Source organism: Diadema antillarum, unplaced genomic scaffold, assembly GCF_040938485.1.
Source record: "Diadema antillarum isolate AM-2024a unplaced genomic scaffold, OU_Dant_1.0 seq00000550_RagTag, whole genome shotgun sequence".
In the NCBI taxonomy this organism is placed as follows: Eukaryota; Metazoa; Echinodermata; class Echinoidea; order Diadematoida; family Diadematidae; genus Diadema; species Diadema antillarum.
The window spans coordinates 496700-521471 of record NW_027271495.1 but is presented as its reverse complement, the minus strand read 5'-3'; the positions used below and the strand labels follow the sequence as shown (position 1 = coordinate 521471).

At 38.7% G+C, this 24772-nt stretch overlaps 2 protein-coding genes across 2 annotated transcripts in view; both read left to right on the top strand.

The window, feature by feature from the left end:
* The first annotated feature begins 2847 nt into the window (after window positions 1-2847).
* On the top strand, window positions 2848-4363 carry LOC139734873 (neuropeptide CCHamide-1 receptor-like). The gene is made up of 2 exons (XM_071645654.1): window positions 2848-2903; window positions 3158-4363. The coding sequence occupies exons 1-2, from the start codon at window positions 2848-2850 to the stop codon at window positions 4281-4283; spliced, it is 1182 nt and encodes a 393-aa protein (XP_071501755.1). The 3' UTR covers window positions 4284-4363.
* A 54-nt stretch (window positions 4364-4417) lies between these two features.
* Window positions 4418-24772, top strand: part of LOC139734872 (leucine-rich repeat-containing protein 71-like) — a 121540-nt gene continuing 101185 nt past the window's right edge. Inside the window, exon 1 of the mRNA XM_071645653.1 lies at window positions 4418-4459. Within this exon, the coding sequence (XP_071501754.1) occupies window positions 4418-4459 (42 nt within the window). The remainder of the gene's footprint in view (window positions 4460-24772) is intronic.

The window sequence follows — 24772 nt, the reverse complement described above, 5'->3', positions numbered from 1 at the left end:
AAACAGTCAAGCGTTGTGCTTATTATTGGCAATCGTTCTGTATGCAAATTATTAACATGTTACTCATGTAATTATACTACAGATGTATTGCATAATTAATGAAAATGATGAAAATTGTATAAAGTATACTACCGGTATTTTGTACTTTGTTAATGAAATTGCAGAAAATTGATGTATTTGAAAAAAAAAATGGCATACAGAGAATAAATAAATCAAATCAAATCAAATCAAATCAAACATTAAAAGGCGCTCGGCTCCCACAATGTGTCACACATCATTGACAAAGTTGCTGGAATAGATAGGTCTTCAGTTCAGATTTGAAGGTATTGAGGCTGTTGCCATTCCGAAGCGGGACCGGTAGATAGAATAAACAGAAATAATACCAATTAAATACGTTAAATCCTGTTGCAAAAAGTACATTGACAGAGAGAGAGCATTTGCTCTCTCTCTCTCTCTCTCTTCAATTCTGGAAGAGAGAGAGAGAAGTAGAGAGGCAAGGAATTCACGTGGTCTTACCACGAAGCACTTATTCTTATAAGTTGAGTCACCATTTGATACGGACAGCGCTACACAATGCACCTGTTTTGTTTTGTTTGTTTTGTTTTGCGTATGAACCAAACGATATTTTCACTCCTCTCTCTCTCTCTCGTTTTAAGCAGGGCTTTGATTTAATGTCCTGCATTTGTAAACCACTGCAGAGATGTTGCGCATGAAACATGAAACATACTTTGCAGTGACGCAAGCTTCTGGTTCATGGACCGTATAGCTCGTGGGCCTTAGTTAATGTCGAGCTCGTGGGCTGTAGACTCGTGAGATTTATTACTCGTGAGATGAGTAACTCGTGGGTTGTATGATTCGTGGGCTGTATGACTTGTGGGTGTCGAACTGATGACATCCACCCATAGTGATTATCTTGGGGTCATCCCATCATCTCGTCTCCCACGAGTCATACAACCCGTGAGGTTGACACTGGGCAAATAAGGTCCGTGAGTCAAACAGTAGGCAAACAAGGCCCACGAGTCCGGCACTGGGCGAAAAAGACCCACCAGATGTACACTGGATTAATTAAGCCACGTAATGATGTAATTGGTGTATACAGGCCGGGCTCCTTCACTGCAACAACCTTAATAGAGTTGGTCAAAACCATCTTAAAAAGGCGCCAGTCGTGCATCGCTTTTATGACCAACAGACTGCAAGACCCTCTCGCTAAAAACTGACTCACGCTTATGCACTCACATCATAATTATTTTGAAGTTCCTCTGTATGTTGTAAATAGGTTTCCTTTAATTTCAATTTCAGTGCTAAAGTTGTGACCTACCGATTTAGTGGCATATTTAAACCTTACCATATTGATTGTCTAAGCCCTATTACCACAATAAAACATTTTCCTATTACTTTTTTTCCAGGCAATTCAACGGGCAAAACCCCTTTTGCAATTAAAACAACAGATACCTCTCTCACTTTAGGATGAAATTATGTAGATTGAAATTGTATACCAGTATTTGTTGTTTGGTTAATATTCTGTTTTATCTGTAATTCTATGCTGTGACGCTCTTCTTTTTTTTGTAAAATAATATATGAAATTCATCTCAAAGAGTTTTCGCGTCGGATGGTAATTATACGGACCTGCTTTCCTATAAAGCTCAAGTGGCGTGTTTAGTGTGCATGAACGGATGTTCCGTATCGCTTACCGGTGGGAAACGCCCACACATCAAGGTAAACTGGAAAACTAAAATATTGAATTTTCGCTTCGAGTCATCGCCAAGCATTCGTCTCGTTGTTGCCTGAGTTTTTCATTATTTTTGCCTTCGGGCGTAGAGTAAATATTGCATTTCTGGCACCTTTGTGCTCGCTAACGCCTGGATGAATCCGATAATTATTTTTTTTTCTACATTAGCCAAATAACACCGAACCCACCGTTCCAACAACACTGAATATACATAAGCCCAAAAATCGATGGCCAATTCATCGGATAAAGAAAATGGTCGACATGTGTGGTTGGTTTCCTGCAGAGTACTGAACCAATTTGAAAGCAGTCACACATATGAAATAGAACGTTACAGAGAACTCCAGATATTTCTTGAAATAGATATATATGGCCTATCATACTATTATACACAGTCTCTGGTTAAGTGAAATGTTTAAGAATTAATGATCAGAGCCCTTCTTAATGAAAGATCTTCGTTACTGTAGCAACATTTCATCCTCAGTCAGGAGAGGGACACATCACAAAGAGAAAAGAAAAAAATGACACACCACTCACAAAATGCAGCACGTGTAATGTCCCTTCTTGGAAAATGCCTACGTAGCAACGTAATATCTGTATAATTCAACATGACATTGCATGATATTGTTACTTTGAAAGATTCGTCAAGTTCATGTAGCTTACTAAATATTGGTTTTGTGTACACCAACGTACCTACACTTTGCGAGCTTTTGTGTTAATTGACGGTAAAAATGAAAAAAAAAGAAGAACTGAACTGAACAAGATTTAAAAAAAAAAAAACCCAACAATGTATTACACCTACCCTAAGAATATATGTTTGGTATCCACAGTAATATAAATGTACACGTAAATGTTTGTGTGTTAAATGATAATGCTAACCAAAATGACCGTATTCACAGACAAATGGTGTGAAATGACATATATAAGATCTCAAGCAAGAACTGCAAAATTTAAGTTGAGATAGCAAATTATGAAATTTAAAAAAAAAAGTAGATTCACATTAAAAAAAAAATACAATGAAATCAAGGATGTCATTAAAAGCTGCAGTCAAAAGGGTTAAGTACCAGCGGTGAATGAATAATGATAATGAAAACATATATTATTGCGACTTTGTACCAGTGATGAGTGAGGAACAACAAGAGTACGATGTCAGCAATTACCAGAGGAAGTACGAGACGTAAGTCAGCCAAATGTATTTCTTCATTCACGAACAGAGTTTGTTATTAAACGATGCTATCTCATCGGGCCCTGCGTTCCACTCTTGAGCATCTCACCACACACAATACTCAAACTTGTTTAATGTGACAGTCAAGGTAACGTTTTAGCATACATCAGCTCATGTTGAGATCAAAGCTTGGGATTGTAGTCATGCCTTTCATTGCCACGTATGATTAATGAGGCGTATTCTCTTTTCCTTTTTTTTTGTCACAGGACCACCACTGCCAGCTCTACCACCATGGAGTCGTTTAGCTCCTCCAGCTTCTCATTGGCCATCAATGAAACATTGACGTGTGAGGCCGACTGGAGCTTGCACAAGATTTGGGGACCTTTCTTTCTCATCCTCGTGGCCATCTTCGGTTTCATGGCAAACCTGAGCCTCGTGGTCATCGTTCTGCGTTACAAGCATCTCCAGATGCCCCCAAACATCCTCGTGCTGAACCTGGCCATCGGGGACATGGTCTACCTCCTCGTCTCCACGCCCTTTCACGCCGAGCACGAGATCCACGCATGCTGGCAGTTCGGCCTCGTGGTATGCAAGCTCAGCAACAGCATGCAGGTGCTGTCGCAGGGCGTGTGCGTCTATTCCCTGATGGCGGGCAGTATCGAGCGGTACTGCGCAATCGCGCGTCCGGTCCGTGACAACAGCAACGTGTCCGCCCACCTCAAGACGTCTCTGGTGGTCGTCCTGATCTGGGTGGTGTCGCTGGCCTTGTCCATCCCCATCTTGAAGATCGCCGATATGCCACACGAGTCCACGTGCGTCTACCTGCCACATGCCACCCAGACGGCGGTGATTCACGAGACATTCAGATTCGCTGTCATGTACGTCATCCCTCTCTTCATCATCGCATTCTCCTATGCCAAGATGTCGCGAACACTCATCCTGAGTACATCCCGTTTCTCCGGGGAACGCCAGCCGGGTGCCGCCCAGCAGCTCAACACGCGACGACGGATAGCCATCATGTTGCTTACTATTGCGGTCTTCTTCGGCATCTCATGGCTGCCTTACTTCACGTACTCCCTTTGGTTCCAGTATTCTTTCGACTACCGACTAGACATGCACATCAAAGTGGCTCACGTGTTCCGGCAAGTCCGCTTCATCCTTGCCTTCCTGAACACCTGCTTTAACCCTGTCGTTGTCTACTTGCTCAGCACGAGCTACAGACGAGCGCTGGTCCACACCCTTCGGTGTCGCCCATCTTGCGAGCTTGGACGGGACGCCGTGAGGAGCACGTACTCTGCCTACAAGAACAGTGTGGTGACGGCCAAAAAGAGGGTTAACAATCAGAACAGCGGGTGCTACGAAAGCACGGACATGACCGTCCTCAGTTCGTGACTAGCCCAGATGGGTCAGTGCTGTACCGGCATCGATTCTTCTTGCGAAGATACTAACGAGCAAAGCACAGAACAGCAGCAGCTACAGCAGGATGAAGCGAGCCCATCCTAGACTCCGATGTATAAAAGCTCACAATGAGGACATGCTTGCTGCTTGACAGTACCCATAATGGTGTGGTGAGCTTTTGATCATGATGTCCTTGTCCTGCATGCTTCATCAAGGGACTGATGTCTGAGTTTGGATTTAGAGACTCACAGTTGCTGAACATCTCGACGTCTCGATAAGAACTGGAGTTAAGTGTAAATAGCATTGTATTGTGCATCAGAACTTTGATTCATGCCCATCTAATGTCCATCTGATTTTGCCAGGCCACTTAAAATTGAGGTGGGAAATATTGCACGAATCGGAAACTAGTTCTGTACACTCCAAAAAGATGCAGTTCGTTTTCCGATAACTCCACAAAAGGAAAGTAAATGCTAACATTCTTTTTGATGATAATAACTGCCTTATGGAGGCAGAAGAAGAAAGGACTGGCATTACGAAGAAGTATGACCCGCACAAAGTTCTTCATGACTGTTTGGAATGATGGCTCATCTTTCGTAATGTAACTACTCTTCCCTAAATTTGACAGCTGGAAGATAAGAGAGAAAGAGTAACAGTAATTTTCTATTTGTTACAGTACAGGAAAGTGGTAGTCTATACTCCCAGACTTAGTACATCCTCACAAATTTAATGTCATTCGCAGTGCATGCATGGATGTGATTCGTGTAGGATGTGTTGAGCCTTACTGAAGATACCAAATCAATGTTTCATAACAACTGAAAGAATAATTAGAGACTAGTTTAAAGGAATCCAATCGATTATTTATTTATTTATTTATTTACTTATTTATTCATTTATTAATGACGTGTCTTCACTACAAACCGCTGACTAGACAAGGTTGTGGCAAAGGTGAATGGAATCCATCGGAAGGATTTTCGCCTGCTACAACTTAAATTATTGATATGTTATTGTGTGGTGAAAATCAGATTACAACTATTGATCTACCTGTTTATCACTAAGCGTAGATCAGTGTGTCAGAGGGATCAGCACTGTTGAATTAATAAAAAAACACCAAACAAATAAAAAAAATCACAGTGCCGCATGAAATATTGTTTTGGTTTCAGGCGAATCGTGTCCCAGTGCAATATAATGTGAAGCCTTTCTCATATTTTTATTTCTTTAAAGTGTGTAAAACAAATAAATTGGTGAACTCATTTGAAGCACAAGGATCAAAAGAGTTACTAATAGTTTATGTTCACTTTTCTCAATCTCTCTTTCGCAACCTTGTTTCGTTCCTTGCTATTTTTTTTTTAAATCTTACAAGGAATTTGTCCATGTCGTCACTGCTCACGACGTGCCAACATACTAACTTTTGCAATACAAACGATGCACTGAAAACGATATCTTACACACGTATGTAATTGATAAAAACTGATGCACTGAAGAAAGAAAGTTCACAACCGTGGAGAAAGATCGTGTAGATAATAACTTTACATCGATAGCTGGGAGTATACTGAAAGTACTTTTAGCAAAGGTAGCGAATTGCACTACTTATTCAATCCTCATTTGACTTAATCCGTGAGAATATAAAGTTTTGCATCGAATTTTCTTTCCTGTGATAAAAGATGAAAGTATGAAAAGGGAAAATATTTTTCACCTTACCATGTACATACAAGAGAGCATTATTGTCAGTGTAGTCTCATTCAAGACTCTCTTATCTTGTTATGCTCCAGACACACCGCTATGCCGGTGGCTCTATTCATGTTGCTGGTGAAACGTTCCTTCTTTGGGAGGCCAAAACGTAGTGAAACGTGGAAGTCTGATAGTACATTTTATGTGTAGGCATGGGGAAAGCGATATTTTGTCTGTTTCTCGTTATCTCAAGATATGACACGTCGGTTTTTGAAAGTGATCTTGGTGTGTTTCATGATGTAAAAGTAATTTTCACAACAGTTGAGTTTGATTCTGAACTAATTGTGCTACTTTTCTCCCAGCTAATTCAATACTTTCTTCATAGAGTGTATGTTTACGAACATGAATGTCTTAGGGCGTATATAAACGAAGTGATGACTAATTGTCTAGGCTAGACTGTACAACTGGCAAATGATATGTTTAACGCCTTTGTCGTAGAGTGATTATGTACTTCATTTCTATAGAACAGAGGTTTCAAAAAGCATTTGACACGTAAAGCTCCAGACACTTTCACACAATGACCACACACATCCCTTCCCATTTTCTCTGATCCGAGAATCACTTCCCGCTGCTGTCTTGTGCATCTGTGTGCATGAATTTGGACACTTCCCGAACAGGAACTAATGTGTTATATGTTTGATCCTTTAAAAAAAAAGAAGATTTGACATCTTTGACTATATTTGACTGTCTTTGAAGAGATTTAGGCCTACTGGACAACATTTTGTTGACTTTTACCCTGGAAATTTGTAACCCGAAGGGTATTCTCGGACGAAGTAGAGTTCCTCAGGACAACTTCATGTTTAACAACTACTGCCACTGACAGTTGCTGTGACGGACAACATCTCACGGACAGCTACACTCGGACAATTACCCCCGGACACTCAGACAAACCTGTTATAATTGTTCCTAGAAGAAGATCATATTCGGGCACATAAATATCCAGGACCATAAACACGAGGACATTATACCCAAATGACAACGACTCTCACAGTTATTTATAGGAGACATTTACCCCAGTATGAATGCGGTCAGATAGTCACTTTCAGAACCATTGCTCTCAGACGATCATCATTCGCAAGACAATTGTTTCGATCAAGTACCCCATGACCGAGTTTTCTCTCACATATTTGTACTCAGAATACTAGTGGTCACTCTAGATGCCAGAACGATTACTGACAGACAGATGATTGCCGTTACATACGCAAGGATGCACACTCGTGACTACCTACAACTCTGTGACGACTGCATGCTGTTACTTAACCAACCCCGAAAACGTTGTCCCATATTCTACGATCAAACCAAAGACCATGAATCTTAGAGCGTTCATCCATTGACAGTTATACACTACGACAATTACTTCTGAGCATTAACCTCCGGACCATGAAAAGCAAAATTTCTTTCCCAATGGCCATGCTGTCTCAAGAAATGCAGTAATCTCGTGTCGACCTTGGAACGTCTCTGTCTTGTCTCACACGCGTGCTTCGATAGGTGCTGTTCTCCAATCAGTTTTGAAAGTCTTTTCCTGAAATCTTTGAAGGCTTCCGTGGCGGTAGAACACGTAGGGTGGTAGAAGGCTTAACGGTGCACCACTTATTCTTTTCTGGGTATATATGTGGCCCTGAAAAAGGACCTACCCACTCCCGAAGTTTCGGAAAGCATGTTTTTGCCGATTTGAATACGTGGTGCACCGTTAAGCCTTCTACCACCCAAAGTCTTCTCCTGGTCCATCGAAGCATTATCCAAGAGACGAAGAAACAGCAGGCGGGTGGGCGCCTCCTGTCTAACTTGGAAAAATATTGATTGGACACTCCCTCGTCATCCTTCCCTCTCTCACCTCCTACACCCATTTACCTTATCCAGTTAGAATCCCAAAGGTTGTTTGCATGGAAGCAACTGTACTGGACTGGTAGTTTCCGTGGGGGTCTAGGGCAATAACCCCCTGGGCAATTACCTCGCACCCTTCCCCTGGCCCTAATCCTAATCCTGGACCTAATACTAACCCTAACTCAAACTCCTAACCCTAACCCTAATCTTTACTCTAACCTTACCACTAACCAGTATTTAGCCGGGGGGGGGGGGGGGGGGGGGTAATTGCCCTCTGGGGGTAATTGCCCGGATACGGTTTCCGTGGTTAAGTGTCCAGATTGGGTAATGTTTTTGTTGTATACTCACATCTCGCCTTGTCAAGGTCGAAATGTGTCTAAATGGCAGTGGTTTCAGGAACTTTCATTATACGTGTATCACCACAACAGCATTGCCGTCGATGTTACAAAATTTGCATGAGAGTATTACGAGTGCGTAATAAACATTTTGGGGCAGTTTTCGCCGTGACAACGTTTTACAAAATTGGCAACAAGTGTCTCAAGTCGAGACTTTAAGTTGCATTATTTTGCTGAAATTTATCATACATCATGATAACATGATAATATGATCTCCAATAATAATATTTAATCTCCCGCTAATAATAATACAATTAAAAGAAATACAGTTGATTATTAGCAGATGACCCAGCTGCTACCGTTGAAATTGTTATAATAAACATCGTGCGTTGTACGTGTACTACGAAACGCGGCCCGCAGAGCCAGCTTACAAGGGGTTGTTCACTTGCGTTACTCCTTTTCAAACAGTGGTTATACCGATCTTCAGTGATTATACTCTTGTAGAGTATAGTGAATGTGTGAATCCAATGCGTGGACGGGGCCAGGGAAAATACCTGTCGGATTTAAACCCCTGAGAGAATGATTTTGAGAGAGGACTTTCTCGATTACTGTTCGTTGTCATAAACTGATGTTGAAGTTTTTCGCGTGAAAAGTGTGGTTATATAAAGCACATAATATAGTGTCTTACCAACCAAACTGATACTTTCTTACTTTGTCCTTTCTTCTTTTTTTTTCTGTAAATCAAACTGAAAACAAAAGCATGATAAAATCCTGGAACATCGTCAATCTCAAATACAATCAGACATGGCGTTTTTGCCTCATGTTTATCTGATCAGTGTGAGGTTACAGACATCAAATCGAAAGGAGGACAGTTCATTCCCTTGAAGCAATGTTTCTTTGATCGGCGAGCAGTACGTCAGTATCACTTAACCATCATCCTCTACCATCGTCAAAACTCACCATTCTACATAGTATTTTTCAGTAGTATGCATATTACGCTGTGTACAGTCATATAGACGACACTCGTATTTCGTCTTATTGGGGGAGTATTTGTTACTGTTCTTTTTACTGGTTTGTTTTATTTCATCCATCTACAAAAGTTTGTGTGAACATGACCTTTGACAGTTCGTGAAAATGTGAATGTTGTGTTATGATTTTACAATCAGTAAACGATGACTCCATGTAACAGCATGACTGCAGCTTGTTTTTGTATTATATCTTGCTTTACCGCGAGTAGAAACTTTTGCCCCGACACGCAAATTTCGTTTGATATCACGTAGAAGTGTGGATGTGAGGTAATATTTCATAACTAATATTCAGATTGTGTCTAATGACTTATTGAATACAACAGTGGACGACGTCTCGGCGGCGTTTGAGCTGTAAAATTATTGTGGTGATGTGGTGGTTTGTACTTCTGCATTGTAATGCACAAAACATGATTTAAGGCCTTATACAACTTGTATTCAATACTTTAACGATAATCTTATTTTGATGCTGTTAAGTCCTAATGACTTCATCACAATAATCATGTGCAATCATGTGTAATGCTGAAGTGTTTTTACATGTTTCAAACTTCCTTTCCGTGGGTTCTGTTCCTATAGAAAGAACGTTCCATTCGTGCAAGTATGGTATTCAATTAATGAGCGCTTGAGATATAGATAATAAAGTCATGTATTGAGTATAGATATCACGGGGGAAGTAAAAGAGTTTATTGCTATACCATTGTATACGTTCAACTTACAGTCTTGGGTAGTATAACTCTATGTGATATCCGTTCAGACTCGAAATATATTCCTCGTTGCAAAACAAGCTGGTTTGTCAACACAGAGTATGTAAGGATGCTTCATGTATAGTATGGCAGTGTACAACGCGTCACCTTCTTAATAAAGGGCATTCTTTCATCACGAAATGTACAGGCCTTAAGCGTCATTTTGTTCGCGAAAAAGTGCAAGTGACTGATGCAGCAGAAGGCTGTATGTTGGTGTTCTTATGTTGTGGTGTTTATCTAGCTGATGACTTTTAATTGTATATCGACTTTTCCGAGAAAGGCCGACTAAGACTTTACAAGAATTAGCATAGATATTGCTTTAAGGAAAAAAAAACATACGGAATTCATCCTTCACAGACACACATACAAAGAGGCTTTTAACATTCATTTTTCTATCGATATGCAATATATATATACATATGATTGTTACATGATCACATATTCACGTGTATATGTTCCTTTTCAAAGTATGACGTACAACCATACATAAGAATGTTGCTAGAAATACGCTTTTGTCGTTCACATTATCAATCAGAAACGAAAGATTGACAAAATTTTTAACAAAACAACAATGATGTTGGTACGTAAATTTATATTCTTGAAACCGTTAATCTAAGTCCTATCGTTTCTCACTTTCGTCATCCGTTTCCAACAATAGATGGACAAAAGCTTTTAACATTTTATACTGTTGTGGCATATGTCGGGACAATAAATCTCTCAGTGCTTTAAGAGTTTGTTGGTTTGTTTTATTTATGCAAGGGTTAAAATACTTGCACTCAGCAATAAAAAATATTGGCTGTTTTTCAGCAAGTCCGTATGTTGTACAGAAAACAGTGATACAATGAACGCGTAGGGGCTACTTGTATAATAGCGCACAGGTCCACCTTTTGGTGCTCATGGCGCTTCATGAAATTAAAAGATATGTATACATATATATGTACAAAAATGACAACAGAGAAGAAAATGAAAAACAACAAATAAACACATACAAGATAAAGAACACAATTGTTCTTGTTCCGAACATTATAAGTTGCCGTTTAGTCCTCAATCCTCAGTCCTCATTACAATGAAATAAGAAGATTAGAAAAAAAGGGAAACAAGTTAAAATTACACAGCAGGGTAATGCATAACAACTGAAAAATTTCTAAAAAGTCAACTACCCACTAAGATCAACGTGAGGCATTTTAGCGGTTCTGTTGTCATGTTTAATCAAAGTATTCCTCCTCTTTCGTGCCCCTCATGCCTCGGTAAGAGGACTTTTTATACTGCCTTTCCATATAGGGATGACATGGACATAGCTGGAACTGGTTTCCGTAAGCTGATTTTTCTTTTTTCTTTTTTTTTTTCTTTTTTCTTGTCATTCCATTTTCATTTTCTCGTTAACATCCATTTCTTATAGGGAGCAAAGATGGGTCGATCACTTATGACAGCTTTGCTTCTTTCCATATCGGCTGATGTCAAGTTGTCTAAGGAAACTTAACCGGACAGTGCTGACGAGGTGCGAAAATAACAGCCAATATCTGAACTCGAAAGGTGTTGGGTCCGTTCTGACATGTCATGACTGTGTAATCTGATTATTTTGGTCTATGAGGAGGCAAATAAATTAATAATGATATCCTGTTTGCTTGCATGACCTGGAAAACGGCAAAGGCTGTGCAAGTATCCCCATACTACCTTAAAAAAGTGGCTCCACCTGAATCTATAGCAGGAAAGGCAAAAGCAATCATCCAATAGACCCACAGACATATCATACACCTTGCGCACTATATAACACTGACAAAGTTGAAAACATTATCGCGAGTGGAACGGGTAATTATTGAATTAAGGAAAGGACATAGAGAGATAATAAAAGATGAGACCAGTATCCAACAAACAATCAGAAATCTTGCAAAGACCAAACATGCCACTTTATTCGTCACATATTATGTACATATTTATAAAGCGCATGTAGCGAGACCATAAAAAAAAATCGCGTATATACCAGCATAAATAAGTACGATTTCTTGGACTAAGAGTTCGTCAAGTGTAATTGAAGAAGATAAAGGTTGATGACAAAAAAAATTAGTTCAGGATGATGGCAATATACTGCAGTATCAATGGTATTGATCAAGCCATTCTCTCTGTTTCGTTCATTTAACAGAAATTGGAGAAAAAAACCCCGAATATATTCAAGAGAAAAATATTGCCAAATTCATGAACCTATACTATCTCGTTATATGTCCGTTCAGTTTCCATTTGTCAAATATGACGGACACACTGATTTTATATAGGGCCTATTATGTACTTAACAAGCAAGTATGATATGACCGTATTATGTAAGAGAAACTTACATTAAGAATGTTTCATAGTCACGCATGCACACAAAATTGTATAATATAATATTTTGTAAATACGTGTTTAAAAAGTATATGAATAAGAAGGTCTCTCTCTCTCTGTGAGTGTGTGTGTGTGTGTGTGGTGTGTGTGTGTGTGTGTGTGTGTGTGTGTGTTGTGCACAAGCGTGATAACTGAATGATAATGGACATGCGTTTCAGTAGGACTGTCGAGTTGCAGGACAATCTCTGACACATCAACACGTTAAATCTTCGATTTTTACTTTTCTGGGCTGATAAGGGATTGTGTCCCGGGAAACCAACTTGGAAGCTAGATGGAAATCTTCAAGATATTGCCTGGGGTCAATATTCCACACACGGACTTATCGAAACCGGGATAAGCAGCCCTCCTTTTTTTATCAAGAATCGGGGAGGTTGCATTCATTACTCGCGTTATTTGCGTTCACTCTAAGCCCACTCAGAGAGCGTTATTTCAGTGTTTTCAAAATCCCGCATTACAACTGGTAATGTCTGATATTGCGCCGAGGGTTGTTAGCTTTAGAATACGGTAATCCATCAACCGTCTTTGGAGGATCTGGAGACACAATAGTTGACAAGATCTACCTTGGGCAGTAACAGGACTGGTAATCCCTTAAATGGGAGTCCATATAACTGTAAAATAATCGCACAAGACTTATCACTCCTTCCAATCTAGGGTGGGTAAAGTTGTCTCTTTGGGGGGTTGCGTTCACACTTTATGCTGCAGGCTCCTTGATAATTCATGATAAGAAGTGCTGTATTTCAGAATACATCCTAAATGTTGCATGAGATCGATGTGCGGCTTCAGTTTTGAAAAAGGAGAAATCAAATCTAAGAATCGTTGTCCATGGCGATTTGAGGAGATATCGTTCAAAACAGAAACACGATAAGGTCGAAGTCGATAACACATCTCTCACGGTGCTCCCCCCGGTAACTCCGCCTACAGCTTCTTAGTCCGTGCTGAGGTAACGTGAGAAGCGCTCTGGCGTCAAGGGCACGGGGAGGGAGGGGGAAGTATACAGTCCCAAAATTATGCAGTGTAGAGGACAACATAACATTGTCTTCTCGCTTCGTACACCAGAGAGGTCGTCCCTCAAAGAACAAGACCATGGATTCCGCCAGAAGTACCAACACAAACCACCTTCCAGGTTTACCGGTAGTGCCAAGTGGGGATCCCTCGGGTAAGTTCGCAGTTGCTTGGTGGCTCGGATTTATAAGTCTTTCGCACATCCGCTCAAGGATAGCGTTAGGGTCCATAAGCTCACTCCGGAGAAACGCATGCATCTTGTGCTATGTGTGTATAGTGCAAGTTTTATTTCGTGTTGTATTATGATATACTCGTCAAATTGAAATAGGGACATTAATGTCCAAAAGGATACTTCATAGCAGCATATAGTAATCTGTAACTAACAAACAAGCAACAAACAGGCAAACAAAAAGGCAATAATCCTTTTTCCATCAATGGGATTTGCAGAAATGCATGGTCAAAATATGATATTATAGGATTACGCAATAACTAATAGTGTACACTTCACCACGTTCAAGCTGGCTTTGATAATGAGAGTGAAATCAACCATACGGAATGGTAAAAATTTCATTAAAATTAGTCATAACATGATAGAGCTATATATGGAAAAGTTTAACGTGTTCATTCCGGAACGACAAACACACATTTCAGACGAGGTGATTTTATATGCTTAAGTAAAATTTTACCTAAAAGTAGACTAAATTAAAAGTACTTTAAGTAAAACGTTGAGAAGATTTGTGAAAGCCTAGTGGAGTGATATCCTTACGTCATCTACTTGTGTTTGTGCCTCCGACGTGTACTATTTGTTTGTTTTTGTTTTACCAGATCGTTTTTTTACCAACTTGAGCTTGAAGTGGAATTGTACTTTTAATACTCACAGCTGCTGCCATAGTGATTGAAAAAAAAAAGTTGTAGTGGTGTGAATTGTTGCACGACGGAGGTAAACTTAGGTGATTCTCCTTTCAGAAGGCGAAGTGCCCACCAATAGTTATATTCTTTGTGGAGAATGATTGAATAATATGACCTGCGGGTGTCTTTCGCCGTCCACTGCAGTTTGTTGAAATCACGTTAGTATAGAACTAGAAGCAACCCTTATCACAAAAATAGCGCGCTCTGATACAAAAGCGGGCGTAAACAAAATCGTTGTAATCTGATTGGCCGATTAATGTCAACGCTAAAAAGTTTGGTTGTTATTGTTGTTAATGTCGTTGTTGTTCCTGTTGTTGTTATTGTTGTTAGTTGTTGTTTTCAAGTTCGGCACATTTTCTGTACTTTCTATTCTTCGGGGGAAAAAAAAAACACTGTTTAATCAATAGTGGAGTTTGATACATTAAACTTGGTCGCCCTGGGTGAAACATGATGAAATTAAAGAAAGAAAATGCGAAAGGTGATCCTCTCTTTCCGTGAGAGATCCTCAATTATTGACATATCCCTCATGAATGTGGCATGGACTTGAAACCTTGACATTTCGGACCTGCTTACAGTTTTAAAATGTAAGCAACGAACATTTCTTACTGCAGGTCATCTTTTCCCCCCGTGTAACGTACACGAATAATGAATGGTTTGGCAAGTTATCGATTAGGTTGCCATGTCATTTTCTATAATTATGAAAGGTATCAGAAGAAAGATAAACAAAACAAAAAACAAAAAAGATATGGTCGATACATGCGTAAGTCAATATTGCGTGGTACAATCCAAAAAGTTGAGCAAAACGTAAAAGAAAATGATATGATCGCCAGCACAGTGACGTATCGATTGGTTTTCAGTTTCAGGTGTTTCATGGGTTATTCACCTCTCGATGTTTATCCGTAATTACTCAGACTGTGTCTTCGTAAAAATTGGTCCCCCCCCCACCCCCCCCCCGCATGGTTGTTCGTGTATTTCTATGTGATTGCTATATGTTCATTTTTTTTTACGATTTTCAATCGACTTTAGGCGTTCTTGTCACTTTGCAAAATTAAGATTTTTGTTGAAGTCCCAACGAGGGGTTATCATGCAGAGGTCACCCTTTACAACTGAACATTTCTAGTCGGAGATAATAAAGTGATTGATTATCTATTACAGAGCGTATTGTAGATTAACGAGCAAAACATTTCAAGAGATGCTAATTTGCGGCAAGAAATTGACTCAAAAGCCAAAGAAATAACTATTTTAATGTCATACTTTGTAACATTTTATCGACACATCAATTCAAGAGCATGGTAACCTCAAAAAGAGCGTCGTCATATTACAGAATCCAAAAAAAAAGCCAAGGAGCTTCAGTTTGGAGCTCCTTGAGAAAACATACAACAGCCTTTACGGAACATACGCGCACGGCACACACGCAAGTGTTAAAGGAGTAGTATTAAAGTGAGAAGAGAACACTGTAAGTGCGAGGAAAGTATACAGGGATGTGTACGTGTGTAAGATATTACGACGTGAGGGAAATAAGAGAGGGAGAAGAGGGGGATGCTAACCTTTTTTCAGCAGCGGGGAGGAGCGTTTCTGAATGGGGTAAAGTGCTAGTGGTTGGTTGGGTCAAGGGAACACTTTCTTCAAACGGCCAATAATCAATGATGATTTTTTTTTTTCAATTCTGAAAAAATTTAACTTTTGAAGTTCAAAAATTTCTCATTCTTATTCTGTTTTTTTTTTCAGTGATACTTCCGTGATTTAATTAATCAATGTAAAGTCAATGTTGAATTCTGAAAATAGTGGTAATGATTATATGAACTGAATAACGCCAAAACATCTCTCAGATGCTCTGTTCATATAACCCTCGTATTGTCTTGCTTGGTTGATCAAGCCGCTGTTTTGTAGTGAAATAATTACAATGGACATCCATTTTTTTTGTATTGTTTGACGTATGTATTTTCCGCTTCATGATTAATTTTGTCATTCGTTATAAAGGTAAATTTCATGTGAGACCCTCATTTCGTTAAAGTCAGGTGAATACGAATCGATCGAAATGTTACTGTGAAATTATTAAAGAAAAGTAAAAGTAATATTCTTAACATTAGAGTGGCAATGGGGTTTGTTACTTCCCATAAGATTTACGGAACAGGCTTAAGGAACATCCCGTGCAATGTTATAAGGTCTATCATTCGAGATGAATGGAGAAATATAATGCAGATATAGCCATGGACATTCACATCTTCACATTTCAGATTTCAAAGATGGAAATACAGCGGCTGACTCTAACCTTTATCTTTTTGCAGACTGTAGTGTTATAGAAAAACGAGTAAGGATATTAAACTTCACTAATGCTCCAATAGCTCTTTAATGAAATATCGCTGAAAATTTTGAGACAGGTTTGGTGTTGGTGGTTATGTCCTCCTACATGATCTCGAATATACCCTCTGGGTCATCCGTTCTGTTTTGACCTTTCAACACTTTTATCGCTCTGCATCATACACTGAAAGACTATCCCGTGAAATGAACTTGCTCTGTTGCCATGACAATAGCGCTTCCCCAGCCATCGGCACTTTACGCATCGAGTAGGACACCTATCAATCATTTTTTTTTTTTTGTTCGCCAGTCATAATTTTGCCCAGTAAGTAATTCATGCTGTGATCGAGTGATTTCTAGCACTGGCATATCAGAAAAAAAAAGAAAGAAAGAAAAGAAAGAAAGAAATCTCACGGTTTTTGTTGCCTGGTTCCCATATCAAGTGAGTGATTTGAATTCTGAAAACTACGTCAAAGTATTCAGGGTTTTGAACTCTTTATCATCATAGGCTGTCAGTTTTGATCCAGTGAATGACGAGAACCAGTGGATCATCATCAATAATTTGACTGAATGGCTCTGAAGTGTTTCATAAAGCTGTTCTTAAAGTTACGAACGACTTAAGAACGACTCGTGATCAGTTCTTGTGGTGGAATTATTGAAATTCTGATAAGTATAGCACATCAGAACGTGCTTCAGTCGTTCTTCAGTCGTTCGTAACTTTAAGAACAGCTTTATGAAACACCCCCCGTCATAGTTTATAAGTATAAGTAGGTTTAATGTATTATGTTTGTGTCCTTATGAGTGTATTATGTGTACGTATAGGTGCGCGCGTGTGTCATGTACATTATGTTTTATTTGGGATGAATGTGTATTTTCACTTTTGTTTTGTTGTTTGTAAAAGAGGATTCCATAAGAATCTATACATGACAGTTTACGATATGCGTAAAACTTTTGAAACTACAACTTTAATATCGAAGACCTACGGGTTTTTGCAATTTGAAAGAGAGAGACGAGAGAGAGTTTTAAAATATCGCATCAGAAGGGGAAATAGAATAAAAGCGCCAAACCAGGAAATTAGTCCCAACAAGTGATTTATCTTCATCTTAGATTATTTTCAAATAACGTACAGTGGAGATGGCCATTAGGCGTGTTATCAGGCCTTGGAACTTTTCTTTTTCATTTTTTTCTTAATTTTGTTGTTGCTGTTGTTGTAGTTGTAGTTGTTGTTGTTGGGGGCGTATGTGTGCGTATTAGTTTAGCAGATTCATGTTTTTTGTGGGGGATTTTTTTTTGTCAACTATGGAGTGCGAACGCCTTCGTACTCTCGTCAGTTAAATCATTATGTATACAATGTTTCTCTGTTGCTGTTACTTTTTAATTTCTCAGTGTTTGTATTATGCTTCATGTTTGATATATGAAGGATTTGAGTTTCAATCTATGTAAGAAAATGTAAGAAAAACATAACAAGGACAAGAAAGAAATGTGAGTGCCTTTGGCTTATATTGCCGAGGGTGTAAGATGTGATTTGTCAGATTGGGTGTGAAGTGGGCCCACCCTCTCATCATTAATGGATGTTTTAGAAGCATTTTTGCCGTGTGCCAACAAGCAAATTGGCACCTCACGGAGAGTCAATATATAACACTGCTTGAGCTACCCGATGCCGATGAAAATAGACTCCCGTTCGTTGAACCGGGGGCTTCGGCTGCTCGTGGGTTGCTGCATTTATGAAGCAACTGTTTCGTTGTAGCCTACAGCGACATTTAATACCGAAGTCTGGTATCATTTTGCCAATATACGTGCACACACACACACACATCCATAAACTCACACACACACACACACACACACACACACCCTCAGGGAAAACTCAGGAATCCTGGAGACGGAATTGTTTACAGAAGGTCTAAATGTGCGACATTTTCATGACTTGTTTTTATATGAGAACGGAGGCAAAGTAAATTTAAAAATCAAATTAAGAAAACAAGGTGATACTCCCGAAATAACTTTTTTAGACGAACAATCTATAGTGATTTCTAGCTTCAACCTTGGAAAATCGATAATCAGTGTTCACTTTTGGAATGAGGTTTTCCCATCAATAGTGTCATTTCATTAGAGTCAAGATAATGACTCTTCACTTCGTCAACCAGAACACAACAAAACTCGAAAACTTCCGTCTAGTATAGCAGAATATTGATGATCACATATAGCAGGAAAGCATCCTAAATGCATCTCGCAAGTTGAAACAAACTGACATTATTCACACAGCTCTGCCATTTGCAAAGTCAAACATTAATCTGAATACGTATTATCTAACCTGAGGCAATTTGAGAAATTTACACACACACACACACACACACACCACACACACACACACACGCACGCACACACACACACACACAAAGTTACCAAGCGCGCTCATAGTCCTTTCAGCGAGCCCCTAAGTTTGTCAAGTTAATTTGCCAATAATCAATATTCTCCAGCAATCCAGGATCTGACTCTTTAGGAAGCGGAAGTCCCCAAGGACTATGGATGGCTGCGAGAACACGGAGACTTATCAATTATGTAGTTATTAATACTGAGGACGGGGATAACGAGCAGTCGACATTAAAGGGGCCCTGAAATCCAAATGCATGTTGATTTGTGTTGATTTATGATATCCTCAACATCACGTTTGCAGTGGTGAAGACGAATATCTAGAAACATTCCATCTATATTTAACGATTTTGTTCTTCTATTTTTCTTCAGATTACTTGGGAACGCCCACAAAAAAATCCTTCCAAACCCAATATTCTTGAGATGACCTTCATCAGATGATGTCATCTCAAGAATATTGGTTTGGAAGGATTTTGTTAAACATTTCAGTACTTTAGCAATGATTGACAGAATTATTCTTGTCAATCATTGCTAAAGTACTGAAATGGTTTAACAAAAGACATTGGAATGCACCTACCCCTCGACTCATTATAACTTGCATGTTCCCTCGCCATGTCTTTTGTTAGTCATATTAATATCACAGAAACATGCAAGTTATGCTGAGTCGAGAGGAAGGCGCACTTCCAATGTCTTTTGTTAAACATTTCAGTACTTTAGCAATGATTGACAGATGATGTCATCTCAAGAGTATTGGTTTGGAAGGATTTTTTTTGTGGGCGTTCCCAAGTAACCTGAAGAAGAATAGAAGAAAAATCGTTTGAAAATGATATGGAATGTGTCTAGATATTCGTTTTACGGCAAAAGTGATGCTGAGGGTATCATAAATCAACACGAATCAACATGCATTTGGATTTCAGGGCCCCTTTAAGTGCTGCTGAAACATTCTTATGACTCGTTGTATCAATAGCTACCGTAGTCATGAAATATTCATGTTTCATTTAAGAGGAGGGGGATGCATCACAATAACCCTTAATAATTATTTGTATTTACCTTAAAGTTAAATGCGTTGTGGAATGTGGAAGGCGGCAATATGTTGATTTCCCTCCCCCCCCCCTTTTTTTCCCCCTTTTATTGGAAGAATTATTGCAACCGCGCATAGAGACTTTACTGTACCATGCGCTATATAAGCAGAATGTATTATTGTTAATATTATTATTATTATAACTTATTATTATTATTATTATTATTATTGTTATTATCATCATCATAATTATTATTATTATCATTATTACAGCCAATGAAGGGAATTTTGCTGAGAAACGGCTGTTGAGAAGATAATGCATCATAAACCAAGCTACAAATCTGGCAGTGTAGGGGTTTGGAACTTTCTGAAATCAATATTCAATTCTTTACAGACACTTCACTGAAGATTGTCTTCATAGTACAGTTATATAATATGTGTAGCATTATAAATAATTGCTGAACTTCATTGCGGAGGACTTAATTGGGCTCCTATATTCATATACCATGAACCTTGCATCATTGTGAATGATCTGTGCTGTTAGATACTTCTGAGTTCGAACCATCCAAATATGAAAGAAGTTTTGTAGATTTGACAAGGCAAGTTGAATGCCATAACAGTTCGCAGGAGAGCATTTGTTACATCGGGGTTAAACACTAAAATACTATTCATTCAAACCAGGGTCTTTTTAACCACTCCCCCCCCCCCCCCAAAGTTCCTTTATGCATATGTGATGGTATCTAACCAAAATTATCCCATCCTGACAACAATCGAAAATCGAATATTCCGTAACTTTTGTCATTCATTTCTAAAATCGCTGTGTCATTCATTTTACTTTATTCCTCCCAGGCAACTTGAACATGAAATGCCATCCCACCTTTACCCATGTTGAGATGTTTACTCGGGTTTCAGATTTCATAAGTACTTTTCTGCTTCAAAAACCGACTTAACTGAACAGAAATGATGTCTCAACTGATACCATCAACGTGTCGTATCAAGGCCTCTTATGACTTTGAAAAACGCGACGTTATTCTGGGGGACTTTGCAACATCTCGCGGGATTTGAGTTTTGTTTTTGTTTTTTGTTTTTTTTAATGTAGGAGGCGTCTTCGTTATCATTAAGAACGTGAATACATCTATTCAGCTGTGAAAGTTACAGTATGGATCTGAAAAATTAATGTTTTGCCAAATTTCGATCAGACACATTATCAGTCTGGACTATAGCTTCATTTTCCTCTGATATCCCGTTCCCACTCACTTGCTTTCACGTTGCATCCAATTGGGGGACTTCTATCTTTCCCCCCAAAGGGGCGACACTCGAGTCCAGGGGATATTTGCAGTCCGAAATTTGCTCTCCATCTCTCTGCTTCGCACAGATCCAAACAACCTTGGCAATCATCGCGGCGGGCTTCACTCACACGGAGCCAGTGTCACGTTTGATTCGACTTAGTTAAGTATTACAACACTCCTTGAGATAAACACTCCATTTTCTTTCCGGCCCCAAACCAGGAAGATTGGGGGGAAAGGGAAGATGATTGTGAGCGGGAGCTCGCAAATACCGCACATGACGAAAGTGACTTAGGGATCTAACTTTCATGGCCCGTTGGCTTTAGGATGATGCGTAGGGGTATAGAGTGACTTTTGGGCGACCAAGTTGACGATGTGGTGATCGCTCACGGAACAAACAAAAAAAAATAATAATAATGGTCGGCCTTACTACCCAGAAATATGATTGTTTGAACCAAGAACTCAGAGCAGCTATAGCTGCTGATTATTTGTGAGATAGCGTAGGAGAATCTTACTCCCTGTCAAGGGATTGAAGTTGAATTTAAAAAGGTATTTTCTTGGATAACATTAGTTGCTGCCCTCAGGCTGCAATTGCGGACATTTTACATGAATTAGCATGAATCCAATGTACATCAAAATATATACAAAAATACATAGAATAAAAAAAGAATATCAACTGTTACACAATAACATTAACCTTTTCCACCAACAAAGCAAAAACGAATATTGCAATTACAATTTCTAACATTACTATTCTCATTATCATAAATAATAATCATTACTTATACATGAACCTTACTAAAAGATAGTCCTTTCAATTCAAATTCTTCTCACCAACTCATCTTCTTCTTCTTCATTTTCTCTCTTCCCCTTCTTGTAAACTTACTTCTTCTTCACTTCCCCTCCTTCAACCTCTTCTTATTCCCCGCAACAATATTCAAATTATCATTATCATAATCACACATATTTTCCATCATTACAATAAAATCATCGTTTATGCACTATTACAAAACAACAATCAATATTACATTCACCAAGAATATATCATGATGACACAAAACTCTGGGTTTATATCAATACAATCGTTCAAACATCATATCAAATACCAAAAAAAAAAAAAATACAAAACTTCATATTTCATATGACACAGAACATACAAAACATATATGGCAATCAATTTAACATCAGGAAAATTTGCTTAAGACTAAAGAATTTTGGCAGATGAAAAAAAGAAGCAGATAGAATCAGAAATGAATTAACGTGAAAACATATTCTCTATGTAAGCTGTGTATCCGATCACTTGCACTTGTTGAAGCAGGTGGTGTTCTGTTGTATAATCCAATACATACATTTCTCCTTCTGGGTATGTATTTACATTTTTTTCATTTATTATTTCTAACAACAACAGAATACATGAAACTTTAATCAAAATCTCATCTTAATCAAATTACCAAAATATTACAAAACTATAATTATCATTATTACTTTATACCCTTTATTCTCTTTATTATTGGCAGCATAATGATGCTATACCAACATATTACAAATAAATGATATGCATGTCATACACAAGCCCCCTATCGGCCGCGGGCAAAACGCTAAGTGCTGCAGAAATTATATAAAATTACGTAGCGATAACAGTGGCACTTCTATGACGCATCCGTTCATCAAACATATGCTCTGCTTATAGAGAAAAAGAAGTATGGACTGACAATGTTGCACGTATTTCTTATTTAATTACTCCACGAAGGATGACTGACGATCATTGACGGAGCGATCGTTCTAGACTTTTGGCTCATGTGTGAAATGGAGAAAATTCCCCAAGAGTGCTTCATCCAAGATAACTAAATGGTCGAAACCTGCGGGGGATTAAAGCAATGTAACGGATTCTTCGGATTTATACAATAGTGGATCCACATATTGCGCCCGCCGGGTATCCTTGCAAAGCAATGCTTTGCAAACCCACGCGTACCACCAAAGACGTCTAAAGTTTAAAGATGATTAAATTTACTAAACTTCAAATTGATTTACTTCAGCAGATTAAAACAAAATCAAATATAACAGAGCCGACAACAAAAATGTAATTGATAAGACAAAACATTATGGTACAATCTCTTATTTCAAAGAAACCTTGCGTTATTTTTTTATATATATTACGGACTGAGAAAACAAGAATCAGTGAAAAGACTTATTTGCTGATTGTGTAACCATCAAATACACAAAGCAAAAATAACAGTTGCATAAAACAGGTAAAGATCCTATAAGATTTTTGATGGGGAAGCATGCGAAAAACAAAAACAAAAGTAAGACGAGACAGAGCAAGACAAAAACAAAGAAAGCAATGCTATGAAAAGAGACACAAGAAAAAAAAACAAATAAAAGAAACGAACTGACATAGAAAAGGGGACAAATACGTTACGCGCCAAGTGATTTAAAAGGGCAAAATTTTGATGATGATGAAAAAGGCAGTTACTGACAAACAACAAAAGCAGCTCCAAAAATTCTCTGCACAACAGTATTGATGTGAAACAGGCAATCAAAAAACACGACTGTCATCATCTCTATCTTCTCACCTGCACACACAACGTCACAGGAAGATATGCTCGCGAATACAAGCATAAAGTCTGATATACTGGTCCTAAAGTTTGGAATAAGTTGCATGCCACTCCTCATGAAAAAAGTACTTCACTTCGAGAGATATACCCCCAACATGTTCAAAAAGATTGCTTTGTTATTTGTACGTATGGCTATTGTTTGCTGGAAATAATGTCATTGAACTGAAACTGAATTTTTAATACTCTGTTCTCAAGATTTCATACATTGTAAGATACATGTAACTGTAATCGGCTAGAGCAGATAATCAAATATATCACTACAAAGAGTAAAAACCCAAGTTGACATTGCTGAGTCAACATGCGGTTTTCAGCCAGAGTTGACGGTTCTATCGACGAGAGAAAGTTTTGGCGTGCCTGCGAAGGACTGAACTTGAGTAATAAAACACAAAATGCGTGGGCGTTATAACTTTCAGTAAAACGTTGATTATCTTCTTCTCTGTCAAAGAGATATCAAAGAAATCATAATTGTGCCAAAACACTTAAAGAAGCTTTCAAGCCTTACACAGATAATGGAAACAGAATCAGTTGGGATCTCATTTTTGCGAATCTTCCCTGAAGCACACAAATGAATTCGAGCGGCACATTCTAATAAAAAGGGGTAATATCTACACATAGATCGATTCCGGCGTATATAGAATCCCCCATTCGGCATACATGAATGGCGTCCGTAATTCTCTAAGAGGCATTAGCCCAGTTTAATTTTTTTAGTTTGTATGTTCATGATTTGTTTTTCTGTGTGCACACTGATGTGGGCTTTCTTCTCTGTAGAGGCCGAATAATGTCAGGACACTGAAACGAATGAATAAAAGTCTTCTGTATGAATGGCATTAGTCAAAGGAAGACAATCTAATGACCCCTTTGCTGACCAGGTAATGGCAATAAATTTGCAACCATGTTCCTGGTTAGCATCATTTTAATCCAAATGTAGGCCTACTGTACATGGGTTGA